This window comes from Typha angustifolia, chromosome 14, assembly GCF_048772165.1.
Source record: "Typha angustifolia cultivar Huaian chromosome 14, ASM4877216v1, whole genome shotgun sequence".
Taxonomy (NCBI): Eukaryota; Viridiplantae; Streptophyta; class Magnoliopsida; order Poales; family Typhaceae; genus Typha; species Typha angustifolia.
The window spans coordinates 7,368,578-7,385,014 of NC_133252.1; the positions used below are offsets into that span (position 1 = coordinate 7,368,578).

The 16,437-nt window shown below is 35.1% G+C and overlaps 2 protein-coding genes across 2 annotated transcripts; one reads left to right on the forward strand and one right to left on the reverse strand.

Moving 5' to 3' along the window:
- The first annotated feature begins 275 nt into the window (after nt 1–275).
- Nucleotides 276–13,145, forward strand: LOC140776365 (E3 ubiquitin-protein ligase SP1-like). Its single transcript, XM_073120042.1, has 11 exons — nt 276–664; nt 763–815; nt 7,394–7,518; nt 7,616–7,711; nt 8,371–8,508; nt 8,585–8,650; nt 8,950–9,062; nt 9,159–9,269; nt 11,339–11,382; nt 11,470–11,578; nt 12,736–13,145. The coding sequence occupies exons 1-11, from the start codon at nt 591–593 to the stop codon at nt 12,836–12,838; spliced, it is 1,032 nt and encodes a 343-aa protein (XP_072976143.1). The 5' UTR covers nt 276–590; the 3' UTR covers nt 12,839–13,145.
- On the reverse strand, nt 824–7,377 carry LOC140776366 (uncharacterized). The gene is made up of 3 exons (XM_073120044.1): nt 2,732–7,377; nt 2,511–2,641; nt 824–2,407 (listed from the first exon to the last, which is right to left on the reverse strand). The coding sequence occupies exons 1-3, from the start codon at nt 3,486–3,488 to the stop codon at nt 2,291–2,293; spliced, it is 1,005 nt and encodes a 334-aa protein (XP_072976145.1). The 5' UTR covers nt 3,489–7,377; the 3' UTR covers nt 824–2,290.
- Nucleotides 13,146–16,437: the final 3,292 nt, after the last annotated feature.

Sequence of the window (16,437 nt, forward strand, 5' to 3'; positions counted from 1 at the left end):
AATATTACTTTTGAAGAGACTTATCCACAAAAATATTTAAAAGCGAGGATTTGGTCTGCGAATATTTATTTTTCATTGTTTCTTTCTGCAAATTAGTAAAAGATAATATGAAGTCAATACGCAAAAATACTAGAAAAGGCCCTACTCTTTTTTTTTTTATTCCTAAGCAACGACAGAAACTCAGAGCATTAACTTGATGGATAACACGTATTCCTTTTTCTTTTAGCCGTAAGTCCATAACTCATAAAGTGGGTCCCGCGTTCCTTCGTTTCTTTCACAACGTCCCTCCTCCTTTTCATCTCTGTTCAACTTCAAGTCGTCCGCCTTCCGAGTTCTGATGTCCAAATTCGCTCCTCCTCTGAACCAACCATCGCCCCTCCTCCTTAATTAGCCATTGCAAAACCTAACTATATATATTCTTCTCTTCCTTCTCGCTCTGATTTCTCCTAAATTAACCGGGTCTTATCTTGGTCGCATCATGTTTGTGGAATTGCCTATTAAGAAGTCGTCTTTCTTATGTTTTTGGTGTATCGTTTGATTTTTCTGGAATTTGAGCTTTTGGGGATTTGGGTTTTGGAGTTCTGGTGAGGATGATTCCGTGGGGTGGATTGGGTTGTTGCCTGAGTGGTGCTGCTTTATATCTCTTGGGGAGAAGTAGTGGAAGGTGTGAATTGGGTTTTATTGTGGATTTTGTTTATTAGGAGTTCGCCTATGTATTTGGTAATTTATCCGTTTCTCACTTTGAAGAGTTATTTGGTTCAGGGATGCTGATGGTCTTCGATCCGTTACCAGGGTTAGCCGATTGAAGGATCTGGGTGAGTGGTATTCTCGCGTTTTTCTTGTTATTACGACAGATGAACTACTTCGACTGACGAGATTTGCTGTTTGAATTGTATAAATATGTTTTAAGTTGAAAAAATTTATCTGATTATGTAGATGAAAGTTGATTATTGTGATTCTGTTTTCCACATTATGTCAAACAATTTGTAGGAAGATATGTGAACAATGATCTTCCAAACTCCAGGTAGATTTTTCTCCATGAGCACATGTTTGAATGTGATGCAGCGATCTACATCTTTCGCAACAATAGAATAATAATGAAGTAAACTTACTTATCTTCTTACAGGAAACAATAATAAAGAGTCCCTTTGCTTTTGAAATATCAAGACGCAAGAAGAATGACTGTTTGAGAAAGTAAATAAATTGGCTTGTAACCCTATGAGAATGGGAAGTTAGAATCAAGGTTCCCAGTATCGGGATTGGGATCGGTATCGGCCGTCTAGAAAAACGATACGTATCGGCCGTATCAGTCGTATCGGCCGTTCGTATCGGATCAGACTATTTTTTAATTATATAAAATTCTAAATATTATTTAAAAATACAGAAAAATACAGAAAAATTTAAAAAAAATAAGAAAACAAAAATTACTCACATATGAAGTCTAAAAACTTAAAAAAATGTATTAACTTACTCAAAATTTAAAACTTTGTTGAATACCGAGCTGGTTCTCATAAATTTCTATAGTCTTCATCATAATAATCATCATAAGTTTGTAAATATTGATGTCTGGGACCTGATGCTCCAAAAAGTGATTCTATCATACTAGTCATATTGTATGGATCTTGTTGTGTGACTTGCGTTTGAGGAGGATAATAATCAACATTTGGATCTTGTGCCTGAGAATACTGAGGATACTGAGGACAATAACTAGTATATGGATCTTGTGATGGCTCCAAACAATAAATCTTCGATGTACCATAATCATAGGAACCAAAATGCATCTCATGACGTCGCTGATATGTATATATATTCTCAGTTTCTCTGTCTTCACTCCTTATGCCTCCTTGACTTTCCTCAACAAATATAGATGGAATGATCTCACCACCATATGTATCATTAGGACTATGACTAGTACTAATAGGTATATTATCTCTCGTTGTTGAATGACTCGTACCAGTCTCTACCCTCGTCGTGGTCTCTCCCAATATTTCATCTAACCATGGGTTATCTCTGTCATCTAATACCCTGTCCTCTATCTCTCTGATCCATGGAGTCAAGGGGTCTTCTTCATCAAAAACATGATTTAAATCAATCAGTTGTTCATTTTCTGCCTTTCTTCTTAAATTTCTCTCCCTCAATCTCATATTATAATGACAAAAAACTAACTTCTCCAATCTTTCCATTGTCAATCGGTTGCGTGTTTTTGTGTGGATTAAGGAAAAAGTAGTCCAATTTCTTTCACACTGAGATGAAGACACAGTTTGACTTAAAATCTTCTTTGCTATTGGCGTCAAATTTGGTGCCTCCTCCTATCCATAAATAGACCACCAGCTGGAGTGTTATGAGATATAGCTGCAGCAACTTTAGCAGTACTGAATTGCCCAGCTCTCAATCTATATCTCTCCATCTGAAATCAGAAATATATTATTAGCTTATTGATTATATTGATTATTGAAAGTTAAAACTTAAAACAAATAATAATAAAATTATTTAATTGAATCATAACTTACTTCTTTATCGCACAGGATTTGTTTATGAATATCGGGCTCAAGCTTGCTGATTACCTTTCTAACCCCCAACAAGACTTCACTATCATTATTGACATTTTTAGAGAATTGAAATCTTGGATTAAGAAAATACCCTGTAAAAATTTAAAAATTGTAAGCATTCAAATTTTTAAATATTCATAAATAAAAGTAAATTAAAACTTAAAACTTAAAAGCATGCTTACCAGCAGCGTGTATATCTCTATGTAGTTGTTTGTTCCATCTAGAATCAATCATCTTCCACCACTTCTTATAACTTTGGCCCACATTTTTTTTTATTGATTCTTTAGCTATGTCCATTGCCTCATATAAGAAACTCATCTCAGACTTGTCATCACTATCTACAAGTTTTAATACTTTGACAAGAGGCTCAAATATTGCGGTGGCAATTGTAATATAATCCCAAAATGTATTTTCAAGAGCCATATTTTTCAAAGTTTCACCTAAAGATTTATCTTTAGGTTTCATATTCTTAATTTTCATAGACCACTCCTGTGATGTAAACATCCGTATAATATCATCCTTGTAGCGCATGATGCTCTCCAAGGCTAAAAAATGAGTGGCAAATCTAGTGACGCCGGGTCTGATGATCTCTCTACCACCAGTCATCTGCCTGAGTAAATTAAGAACCCAACCATGGTTATATATAAAATTTGTTAACCTCTGACCTTCACATATGACCATGTCAATTTCAGGCTCTTTTGCAATATCCTCTAACATCAGATCAATACAATGTGCAGCACATGGCGTCCAATATAAATGAGGTCTTTTAATCATCAGTAAATTTTCAGCAACTTTATAATTTGCCCTATTATCAGTAACCACTTGGACTACTTTTTTTTCACCAATTTCTTGTACTACCTCATCCATCAACTGACAAATATAATCTGCATTTTTAAAATGAGCAGTAGCATCCACAGACTTCAAAAATATTGTCCCCATGCCAGAGTACACTAAGAAATTAATTATATTTCTTCTGTTTTATGTACTCCACCCATCACACATCAGTGTATAACCAAATTCATCCCAATACCGTTTAAATGTCTCAATATAAGTATGAAGTTCATCTACCTTTGAGTCAAGATATTTAGTAGCAATATCATTTGAACTAGGAAAGGGAACACCAGGCCCTACTGATTGTATAGCATCCATCATAGTGTGATAGTAAGGGCTATCAGCTACATTGAAAGGAATATGGTTGTAGAAGAAAAATTTAGAGATAGCTCTACCAATGTGTTTCTTTGCATTTTTAATTCCTTTGAGAGCTGTCTTGATTGAAGTCTGTGTACGACCCCTTTTTTTCTGAAGATATGTATCCATTGGTCCAATATTTTCAGACTCTGCTGTAACACCAGGAGTCCTATGGGTAGAACTGCTGCCCCCATATTCTCTCTCCTCGTATATTAACTGATCTAGATCTCTGAAAGTTACCACCAGTGCTTCTTCTCATTTCTTCCTCTACTCTATGCATATTTCTACTCTCTTTCATTGCCCTCCTCATTTGTCTCTCCTCCTCGTCCTCCTCACTTTGCTCACTGCTATCATCATCAATCTGTATAGGATTATGCATCAATTCTTCACGAATCATTGACTCTCTTTGTTGTGCAAATTGTTTATCCTTCTTTTTGCCAATTAAATGAGCCAACATTTGTTTTCTAACTTCCAAAGACACTTGAGTGCAAGCTGCTACATTTCCTTATCTTCTAGCTAAATGTTCTTTCAAACGGCTGACACCACTACTCATTTTCTTTCCACACCAGTTGCATTTAACGCGCCTTTTATCTTGCCTAATAATGCTACAATATTGCTACCCAATGTCGGTATCATATGACTTCTCTTTTGGAGCCATCGATATTTTAGCTCTGTAAGACCGCAACTAAAAAACATAAACAAAAATCAAAATAAAATATAAAATAATTTAAATTTATGAGGCATAATTGCATAAGCAGCACCAGGTGCTGCTGCTTCTGCTGCTGTGTTGAGAAGCAGCAGCAGCAGCACCTGCAGCTTGTGCTGCAGGCACTGCTGTAGCAGCAAGCTGCAGCTGCAGTGCAGCACCTGCAGCTTGCTGCTGCTGCAGTGAGCAGCAAGCGCAGCAGCAGCTTGCTGCTGCAGTGCTGCTATAAAAGGGGAAAAAAAACTGAAAAAAAAAACTTACTGAAGGTCGCCGGAGATCGAGGTTGTCGAAGAACGTCGCCGGAGGTCGAGGTCACCGGAGAGACGAAGATCTACTCACTACTCAGTCGCTGGAGAGAAAGAGAGTAAGAGATCCGTGAGAAAGAGAGAAAGAGACTAAGAGAGGAAAAGAGAGAAAGAGAGAGAGAGAAAAGGGAGAGAGGCAGGTGGGGGATGGGGACATCAATTATTGATGTCCCTCGGGTCGGATCCGGGTCGGATCCGACCCGTTCCCACCCGTTTCGGTCGGGATCGGCCGAAACTGGGAACCTTGGTTAGAATAGTTAACCACTTCCAAATCTGATTCTTGAACAATGAATTTTGAAATATAGAACTCCAAGATTAATCTCATGCAATGTAACAATTAGAAGAACCAGTAAGAGTTTGAGAAAATAATCTGATATTGTGTAGACCCATCTTTTCTTTTCTTCTTTGTTGAAAATCAGTTAATTTAGATAAGAGAGATTGAGATTTGGAGAACATTTGTAATTGCTTCTGATTTTCCTTAGCCTTTGGGTGTAGTTCTTGTTTGGAATAATGTGAGTAACAATTGATTTCTCAGTATGGAGTTCCTTTTCTTCCTTTACTTACGTTTGATCTATGTACATGCATCATTTAAGACAGATATGAGAAATCGAGATATAGAGAACACTCATAATTGCTTCTGATTTTCATTAGCCTTTGGGTCTAGTTCTTGTTTGGAATAATATAACTGATGCATAAATTCTAGTACAAACTACAAAGTTCCTTCATCCTTTACTTACGTTGTTTCTATGTACAAGCATCATTTAAGATATTAAAATCATGTGGTTTTGGAAGTTTGTACTTATTTAATATTTTGCCTTGTTATTTAGACAGTTGAACTCTTTCAACTGATCAATCCTATCTATTTGACCAGTATTTATATGTTTTAGTTTTGAAATACTCATCTAGTTAATGGCAAGGTTCTAAAACTTGGTATTAGGATTGAGATTGGCCATTAGAAAAAATGACACGTATTAGTTGTATCAACTGCATTGGTCGTTTCGGTCACTTATATCGGATTAACTCTTTAATTACATAAAATTCTAAATATTATTTAAAAATACAGAAAAATTTCTAAAAATTTTAAAAAAATTAATAAGAAAATAAAAATTAGTCACGTATAAAACCTAAAAACTAAATAAAAAATTTGCTCAAAACTATAATGAATTTCAACTTGAATTTGATAAATTTTAATTCGTAAATTACTACTATAGAATACATGTGAAAAGAGAGATTTTTCTCTACATTGTTGTTCTATAGTAGTAAGAAAAATGGGTTAAAAAATGGGTGAGAAAGAGAGAAGAGAATGAGGGAGAAAAAACTCACCGGAATTTACTAGAGTGCGGAATAGCTAGAGGGACTCATTGGATCAGTCATAGGATGAGATCGGTAAATATGAGGGGCGGGAAGATAGTGTGTGAGAGAGATAGAGGGTAAAAACTAAAAAATTTAGAAAAAAAAGCAACTGAGGACATCAATTACTATGTTTTTAAGGTTAGATACATTTTAGATTCGATCTGAATCCTAAAAAAAATTAGTTTGAAGTGAGTTTTGATCGATATGTTTGAGTTTGGTACGATCAAGGCGGATTAGCCAATCCAGCCAATATGGCCGAAACTTGCAAATTCTAAATTAGACTGGTTTCGGGATTGGGATTGGTATGGCCGATTCGACTCGGGTTCTGCCTATTTTTGGAAACCATTATTAGCCGTCATGATCCAGTTTTTACAAAGATGTAGGTAATTTTTAAGGCAGCTATATAATTGTCTTCCAAACTCCAGAAAAGAAGATTTGATGCTGTGAGCATATGCTTGAACATTAAACTACATTGAGTATATTCTTTATCTTTTTAGATTGTATCAGTAATAAAGTTACTTGACTTCTATCATCTTATAGCAAACAGTTATCAGGAGTCACTTTTGCTTATAAACTATGGAGAAGTTACTTGACCTAAGTGACTATTTGAGATAATAAATCATTTTGGGTGTAACCTAAGTGAAGTGTGAGGTGCTAAGTTAGGACATTAGGACTCTAAGATTCATCTCATGCAATTAAAAATCAGTGAGAATCCATTAAAAGAATTTGATTTTGTGTAGGATCATCTTTTCTTTTATTTTTCTTTTCTTACTATATCAGTCAGTTTGATTAGAAAAATTGTGATTTAGAGAAAATTGTTAATTTCTTCTAATTTCTGTATCTTTTGGACCTATTTCTTGTCTCCAACAATGGATTGTTTCTTGAAACCTGATCAGGAAATTCCTTTCTCATTTGCTTGCTTGATACTGTGAATCGTGAGTAGACAATAATTAATATATGAAAATCATGTTTATTTTTTGAAGAGGTTTTGGAGTACCTTTGGGATAACTGGAATGTCTTCTATTGGAGTTTTCCTTTAGAGGATCTTTGCTGCATCTTTTAGTTTCTTGCTGTTTTGGATGCTATTATATATTTCACAATTATCTGATTTAGTTGAAGGTTCTCTTTAAAAGTCTTTCTTTGTTTAAAGGAAATTCGCTTTATGGTGGATTTTATTTTGTCTTCTATCAATATATTGATTAAAATGTTAGGAACATTTTATTTTCAGTTTTCTACATTTTCTTGTATAAAGTGAGTGAATTTATTTCTCTATTACTACCGGTCTTTTGTAGCTATTCTTCTAGATACTGCCAGCAAAGTTCTTCCTCTTATTGTTACTGTTTCTGGAAGAGTTGGATCGGAAACACCTATTAACTGTGAACAAAGTGGTCTCAGAGGTGTAATAGTTGAGGAGACGGTTTGTCCTCATTTCTTATAAACCCTTATTCTGTTGTGTAGACTGAAGAACTTTTTTCGTTTATCTTTGACATGACTTACTTGGCTGCTCTTTATAGGCAGAGCAACACTTCTTGAAGCACAATGATGCTGGGTCATGGATACAAGATTCTGCCTTGATGTTTTCTATGAATAAAGAGGTTCCTTGGTACCTTGTAAGAACTGATTACAATTCTTCTATTTTGTATTTCTTTTGGATGTAGAATTTGATTCAACTTTCTGAAACAAGTGGCATTGGGGTAAATAAAGTTATTGCCTGCATGGCTGCATTCATCATCATATGTTGGTATAATACTATATTACTATAATTTGTCCTTCAACCTGACTTTTGTTTGTCAATGATTCCATTAAGGCCTTATATTACTAACCTTTAAGTTGAACAAACTTCCTTCCATTATGCTTTGCTATCATGAATCATGATGAGTGAAATATAGGACTATTAGATTCTAGCTTTTGCTGGATTTAAGTGTGGGGGAGTGAGGGCAACAACTTCCAGCTAGTCTATCCAGGAACACTTCAGATACTACTATACAATTGGTGGGGGTGATATATCTCAAAATCAAGTGTTGTCATTTTTCATCCTTTTAAAAATGTTTAACTGAACTAGGAAATGGCTTTACTATTGATCGTTATTTATAATGATAAACTTATAACAATCATTAAAAAGTTCTTTGAATTGTTTGTGCATGAAATTTGAAAATTAATTATTCTAGGATTCTACCATCTTTTTTGGGGTATTTTTTTTGTAAGATGGTTCATGTACAATTGAATCTCTGAGATCTACTTTCCTTTTTGCTAATCTATTTGCTGCTAGGATGATGGAACTGGCCATGTGTATGTTGTTGGGGCTCGTGGTGCTACTGGTCTGGCATTAACCGTTGCAAGTGAAGCTTTTGAGGAGTCAGGGAGATCTCTAGTACGTGGAACACTGGACTACTTACAGGGTCTCAAGGTTTGCCTATTTGATACTTTGAATGCAAATGCTAAGCCTAAATTCTTCACTCTTTGATATTACTAGTACTCTGTAGATGCTTGGAGTTAAACGAACTGAAAGGGTTCTTCCAACTGGAACTTCATTGACTGTGGTTGGTGAGGTAATTCCTTTTATCTATAATTGGAATGAACATCTATTGCTGAATGAACCTAATTTTTGGAATCCAAGAAATTGTCACGATTTTGTACTTAATAAATTTATACTGAATGAGTGCTATTACCTTTCAGTTAGTTATTGGATCTTGTTCATCATCTTCTTCCTAGCATATCAGGTGCTATTCTATGAGATTGATCAGTGCTTTTTGCAGGCATCTAACTCCAACCTACCATAGATAACAAATGTTGAATTGTTTTTTGGTCTCTGCTCATTGCTTTTTTCTTTCCTTTACCCCATGAACAGGCTATTAAAGATGATATCGGGACAATCCGAATTCAAAGACCCGATAAAGGGCCATTTTATGTGTCCCCGAAAGGCATTGATCAACTAATTGCAAATCTTGGAAAATGGGCTAAGTATGTTTATACTTGTAGAATATGTGATTCTCTTATTTCTTTGCATATGTAAGTGTATTTAGTGGTAGAATCTAATATTGAGATGATGTCCAATAGGTGGTACCAATTTGCTTCTATGGGCTTTACAGTTTTTGGTCTGTATCTTCTTACAAAGCATGCGATTGATTATTTTCTGGAAAAAAGGCGTCGTTCAGAATTGCAAAAGAGGTTGGATATAACTTCTCAACTTGTATATATTCTGATACTCTATTTGTATTTTAGTTGCTATTGTGTGAAAAGTTAGCTATTGATCTTTCCTATTTATGTATATTCATTTATATAATTAATGATTTGCAGTGCTGGAATCCAAGGTCTTCCATAATGAGTAATTTAATTTTCTGCTTTCTTAGTGAGCCTCAAGTTTTTCAGATGGTCATAGTCTATAACTTGGTCCTATATGAGAAAATGAAGTTGCCCATGGTAGAATATTACTGTCTCTTCAGAGTTGAGCTTTATTTGATTGCCAATAAGAAACACAAAGAGGAAGGGATAAACATCTGGTTCAAGGGGTATGATAATTTGGTTCGCGGGGTATGGTAATCTGGTGTAATGAATTATACCGACTAAAGTTGGAACATAGCCTTTCCTGTCAAACCTAAAAAAGCTGCTCTTAGAATTTGAAGAGGAAAGTCAAGGAACAAGCTTGTGTTGGAAACATGTCAGGTGTGGTTCTCGTACCCTCATATCCTGATATCCCTTGTTAGGGTAGAATGGTGCCAAATAACCAAAATCTGAAAACTCTCCAACCGGGGTTAAATTGCGGTTGGTTATCCCTGTTACATGGAAATCATTTCCCTATGAATTTTGATATCAGTAGCTCTTCTTAGATCCAAGATATGATCTTTGATTTCACTGTGGATATTGACCTCTTCTATCTGGCCATTTATTTTGTTTTATGAGCACCAAGGGTAGAGGGACTTTCTGTCAGGTGCTTTTCTTTCCCATCTCTTCTCCAACTGAGCCCAGCAGATATTGAGCTTAAATAGCTAGATTTAACATGTTATAGTAGATTCATCAGTAACTCTGGTTAAGAGAAATTCTGTGTCTTAAGATCATTTAGCCATATTATTCATGACTTTTCATTCAAATTTGAACTAAACTGAAGCAAAGTGACCATATATGTGAAGTTTTCATGAAGCAACTGAGCTCCTTCCAGCGATCCCATGAAACCATCTAGATGGTCCTTGCAGGATATTATAATGAATCATTCTAGTATGGTAAATTAGTTCCTTTCACATATACATCTTGCTAATTGGGCTAGTTGTGAAGTTTAGTAGTTCAGATGTGCCTTCATGTATCATAATGCTTTTCCCCGACCATAATCGCAGACTTTTTTCGTATTAAAAGGCATCAACACCCATTGGAGCAATAACTGCATGCGTCACCTAAATCCGTAGAACAATAAGTAACAAACTTGCCACCTCTTTTCATCTCTTCCCATTTACTCTTGTCATGTCCATACTTTCTAGGGTCACCTTTCTATCTTGTAGCCTCACTTTAAAACTTAGATATGCAAATTGGATCTTTCTCATCTTAGGCATCTGGTGCTGGGAAAGAAATTACATTTACCTAAGTGAACAGATAACTAAGTAAATAGGCATTATGTATCAATATGTTCACAAAGATGATGCATTTGTATTGGATGACTCAACTTTGAATGTAGCTCTTACCCATTCAATTTTTTGACCTTAGAGAAGTGTTAATAATTATAATCTGTTCAAAAGGATTTTATATGATCATTTAAATTGGACCTCTTTCTGCATTGTAAAAGGTCCTTTGAAGTAGATTTTTCTATCTTTGTTTTGAGGACCTGAACAGAATAGATTTGATTTTTGATTTCTTTGTTGTAACTTGTGATGTAATATATCTATTTGCAATGTTGATTGTGGGTTTCTATTAGAATAATATCTGAATCTGCTGATGAAACAAAGGTGATGTTTGCCAAAGTTTGCTTTGTGAAGCATCAATTTCAAAGGGAGCACATTAATGATGCTGAAGGGGTCTGTATACTGTAGTAAACTTTTGTAGTTCTTTGAGGCTCTTATACTGCCATAGTTTGAGAAGACAGTTATTTTAAATTTAAGTGATCTGTCTGTGTCCTTTGGAGATGTTCTATTGGTTTCATGCTTTAAATATGTGCACTGTATCTCTCTATGCTTTGGCTCTACCTAGTGTAATCACTATTCCAACTCTTGGAGGACTAGTTTCAACATGTTTATGATATTTGGATTACCCAGGGTTCATGCTGCAGCAGCACAAAGACAAGCAAGAGAAAATGAAGGTTGGTTTTTTAAGTTAACATTGTACTGCCCTGTATTGGCGGTGCATATTTTTGTTGCAACTATGACTCTTATATGAAATTTTGCAGGACTGACAGAGAAGTCTGAGGAAGTATCTGATGACATAAAAAATGATCAACTGATGCTAGACATATGCGTGATCTGCCTTGAACAAGAGTACAATGCTGTTTTTGTACCGTAAGCACCACATGTCTTCTATTTTACCTTTTTCTTCCCAATTCATACTTTCTAACCTATTGGAATTGACTGGACAGTTTTGAGTCTTGGTGTTATATGCCATTGACTACCATGGTAAAAATTGTGGAAGTATTTTGACTTCAATTCCATGGGGAAAATGCTGCAGGATATTGATCCTGCTGTGTTGCATAGTTTGGAAAAATCATTTACTTTTAAGATAAATATGATAGTCTGATGCAATCCTTCATGTCTAGTCAAGTCAAAATCCAAATAATTTTAAGAAATGAAAAAGGTAGATCTCATCCAATCATTTCAAATAAGCTACATATAAACATGACTTGGTTTCTTGATTTTGCATCTTCTGTTAGTGACTTAATTTTATTGGCACCATAGAAGTGACTTGAAAGCTAACTTTCTGCATATTTTTTACATGCGCTCAAAATTAAGGGCATCCAAGACGATGAGTCTCCCATTAATGTTACTGCAAGGTCTGGGGAGGGAAAATGGTTGCAACCTTAAGCCTGATGTTAGGGCAGTTGCTTGTGTTAGGAAACATTTGCTGTCGCACGAAGTGACACGGTCCTTGTGTTCCATCAATGCACAATTCATCAAATTTGAGCTTTCCTTTTCCCAGTCTTTTTATCAACCAATAATGGGTTGATAATCTAGACATCATGGGATACCTGTTGTGCAATGGGATGTGCATGTTAGCTAGTGGCATAAAGCACCAAGCACAGGTGCTATTGCAACACTTCGCACAAAAGCACAATATTCATACAGAGACCCTTCCTTGTGTACTCTTTGACATACATTGGCATGGTATGTTGGCGCAGATGACAGTTGTGAGACTGCACATTCCTTCCAATTTTTGGATTAAGTCAAAATAATTCTTTCCTCATCTTTGTAACAATCTAATTCAAATGCCAAGGAATTGTCTTGATCCAATGCCTTAGACAATTAGCCAATAACTATTGCAATTATACAATTTCTGAACTTTTCCAGTTACTTGAGTGCACATGTACATTGTAATTTGCTAATTCATTTCCTTGAACTTTTCTTAATCTTTTTATGGTACTTGGCCTAAGATGTATAATACATGATTTGTTTCTGTTTGTGTTAACTTGAAAAGTTTACTTATAAATTCTCAAATTTTCCAGGTGCGGTCACATGTGTTGTTGCATGACATGCTCTTCACATTTGAGCAGCTGCCCACTTTGCCGCAGAAGAATAGATCAAGTTGTTAAGACATTCCGGCACTGAATGTGGTGGATGCTAGAATTAGTCCTGTTAAGTGGTCCATACCGGTGAGAACTCAGCAGTGCAGACTATCAGCTGAAGCATTAAAAACTTGCTGTGGATATCCAGTTCACTTTTAAATCTTTTCTACAGAGATGTTATGGTTTTCTCATTTTCAGTTTCATTTCCTTTGTGTGAAAAAGGATCCCGCACTGCCAATGTTCTGGAAATGTAAGCTGAAACTTTTCTTTCACCTGATCGCATGTGTATATGATTTAAACTTTATTTATTCTTGATGGTAAGTGAAGAACTTTCAAATGCTCTCAACGAAGAGGTTTGCTGATAAACATGTCTGGTTACAAAGTTTGAAGCACAAGGAAGCATGTTTCTCTGATATACAAGCATGCAAGCTTTTTTTGTCAAACTGAGAATATATATTTAAATATGACACCATTCAATTCAAGTAGTCTTGAAAGGATGTTGGTCTATTTTGAAAAAAATTCGCACTCGTAAGGATGCATTGTATCCAATGACAACTAATGCTAGGTACCAAAGAGTTCCGCGGAGGTTGGTCATAACTAATATTTGAATTTTATTATTTAATATTATTTTAGTTAAAAAAAAATAGTAGTAGTAAGTTTAAATTATTTACAAATTTAGGTTTGTCGTTTTCCACGTCGAAGAGAGAATATTTGGGCATAGTTTGGAACTCCTCTATGAGTGTTCTCAGGAGTGAAACTAAAAGCTCCCATTCACTCCTAGAATAGGAATAGACTTATTTTAGAATAAGTTTTCTTATTTTGATGTAGTAGTTTAACAACTTATCTTATTCTAGTATAGCGATTCAATATTCTCTCATTTTATTCCATACAACTTTTAAAAACTAATTTATTAATAAACTAAAATTACTATTTTACATTTTTGAGATGACAGTACATAATAACTACTCAGATTAGCTATAATTGTACTTTCTTTTTCTCTCTCTCCTCTTTCTCTCTCTTCTCTCCAAAGGTAGCCATAGCTTCCTTCACCGAGCCCAGCGCTAAGCTCTCTCATTCTTCGCACACTTCTTCTCCGGCAAAGCACTGTGAGTATGCTCTGCACATACTTTCATTGCAAGAGCATACCTCTCCTATCTTTTCGATCAACTAACGAAAGGCAAATAAGATGATCCTTTCCAATCAATGAGCAACCAACGAGGAGCAAAGCACCGAAGATCGACATCCCCACCTTTTGCATCATCCACCAATGTCCATCTGTTAGATTTGCTATTGCGACCTCCTACCATCACAAGTAATTTCTTTTTGTAATCGTCGCTTCTATTGTTTTCTAATTTTTTTTATTTCCCTTTTACTTTTTATGTATGAGGGTAACTTTTTTCTGAGATATATTCCTATCCTTTAACTAATATGCTTTGGTGTGAATTTTTTTTCTATGATTATAGATTTATACTAGGGTGTGCGGATTTATAATTATGTTCGTATGAATTTGTAAGTAGTTAATGGGGGCTTACAGTATATAATGCAGACTTATTTTATGTTGTGTGGATTTATAAGTACGCATACATGAATTTTTTGGTTGTTAGTGTGGACTTATAGTAAGTAGTGTGGACTTTTGTTATTACAAAAATGTATGTAGTGCGTCATTTTATTACACAATTTATGTTCTTAATTATATTGAAAATAGAGAGAACATGTAGAGAAAACATGAATCTGAGTCCTCTAGCAAAATGATTGACAACTAGACTACTGAGCAAAATTCAGTTTTATTAGACCTACTTCATCCAACATGATGTAAGGAGAAGGTCCGGTAAAAGCTATACCAAAGATGGTTGGAGAGAAATAACAAAAAGGTATATATTAAGGACCGATAGAAAATTAAATGTCGAGCTTTTGAAAAATAGATGGAAAACCCTTTGTGAAACTTATTGAAATTTTAAGGCTCTTTTAGAGAGAAGTGGATCGGCTTGGAATCACATCAACTATGTCCCTATTGCACCATCCGAGGAAGATTGCGATATGATAATAAAGGTATAAAATGTACCACATATTTTATCTTATTATTTACTCTGTGTGTGTGTAATATATATATATATTATGATTACAATATAAGGTTGTAGCTGATTATATTTTTTTCTCAATAATTAGATAAAATTTAAATATACCAAATGCCAAGAGAGGGGCTTTGTATACTTTGAAGAAGTTGATTTCCTTGTGGGTGATAATATCGCCATAGACCATTATACTTTCGTGTCTAATGCACCTACTGTATTAAATGAAAGCAATAGGTCTTCGGATACACTTTCATTAAAAGTTGTAAATTTGGAGGGTTGTTATGAAAATTGATTCAAATTTCTAGAAGATGAGTTACTTCAGTTTATTAAATAGATGCAAACTTTTAATTTGTGAAATGATATTGTGCTATTATTTAATTTTTTGTATCTAAGGAAATGGATGCAAATTTTTACAATCTATTTTATACAATCTCAATGTATTAATTTCTAAAAAAATGAGTGCATTTTATTTTTATTTTTTGTTAGTTAATTTATGTAAGATGAGAGCATTTAGTTTGTTAAACAGATGCATATTTTTTAATTTGTGTAGATATGTGTTGTATAGTATAGTGATATTTTCAATTTCTTGTAAGCCTAGATGCCTACCTTATTAAAAATTACAGCATACATTTTGCATATTTAATGCATATAAATTACATTAGTGATGCTTGACGTTTTTTATGAAATCTCAGTGTGTGCCTTAATTTAAATTGTAGCATATATTTTGCATATACGATGTGTACAAATTATATAAATAATGCGTAACATTTTTTTTAAATCCTAATGCATACCTTGTTTAAAATTGTAGTGTATATTTTACATAGATGATATGTATAAATTACATAGTTGATGCACAAGATTTTTTTAAAATTCTGATGCGTACATTATTTAAAATTAGAGCGTCTATTTTGCATAGACAATATGTACAAATTACATAGGTAATGCATTATATTTCTTTTTAAAAATCTTGATGTGTACCTTGTTTGAAATTAGAGCATATATTTTACATAGGCTATAACAACCCAAAAAAAAAATGAGCGTGCACGTGTGGGGCACCTGCGCCCTTTCCTCTCTTCCCCACTCTCTTTTCTTCTTCCCTAGCTCTTATTCTTTTCTTTTTCTTTTCTCCCTCCTTTCCTTCTCTGCGCCCATAGCTCACTCTCCCTCTTTCTTCTTCCCGCTGCGTTGGACTGTCACCGGAACTGCCAACCCCATGGATTGAAGCACTGGAGCTGCCTCTCTTGTCAGGTAAATTTAATTTAAAAATGTGTTAGCGTGTGAGTTTTTCTTCTCCGAGATTTTCCCTCTCAGTCTTGCCATGATTTGGTCGGCCAGCTGCTTCGTGCCCTGTCGCGCCAATTCGATGAGCTTCCCCTTTTCGCAAAGATACCCTTGGTGGTATCCTTTGGAGCCCTCACAGTCGAAAACTGTCGAGCAGCCCCTTGCTTTGGCCAGTGGCCTTAGTGAGGGCGGTTCTCATCGTCGGCCACCTTTGGTGGCTAGGCTCCCCCTCAGCTAGCTTCTGCTAGCCGAGGGGAGAGTGCCGGTGAGGTCGGGCAAGGCTACCGGT

Coding starts and splice junctions, on each gene's coding strand:
- LOC140776365 (XM_073120042.1), top strand. CDS start 591: ATGATTCCGTGGGGTGGATTGGGTTGTTGCCTGAGTGGTGCTGCTTTA. Junction 7,712..8,370: donor AAGAGGTTCCTTGGTACCTT/GTAAGAACTGAT, acceptor ATTTGCTGCTAG/GATGATGGAACTGGCCATGT. Junction 8,651..8,949: donor CATTGACTGTGGTTGGTGAG/GTAATTCCTTTT, acceptor CCCCATGAACAG/GCTATTAAAGATGATATCGG.
- LOC140776366 (XM_073120044.1), bottom strand. CDS start 3,488: ATGGGGACAATATTTTTGAAGTCTGTGGATGCTACTGCTCATTTTAAA. Junction 2,642..2,731: donor TAGAGATATACACGCTGCTG/GTAAGCATGCTT, acceptor AAATTTTTACAG/GGTATTTTCTTAATCCAAGA. Junction 2,408..2,510: donor AAATCCTGTGCGATAAAGAA/GTAAGTTATGAT, acceptor TTCTGATTTCAG/ATGGAGAGATATAGATTGAG.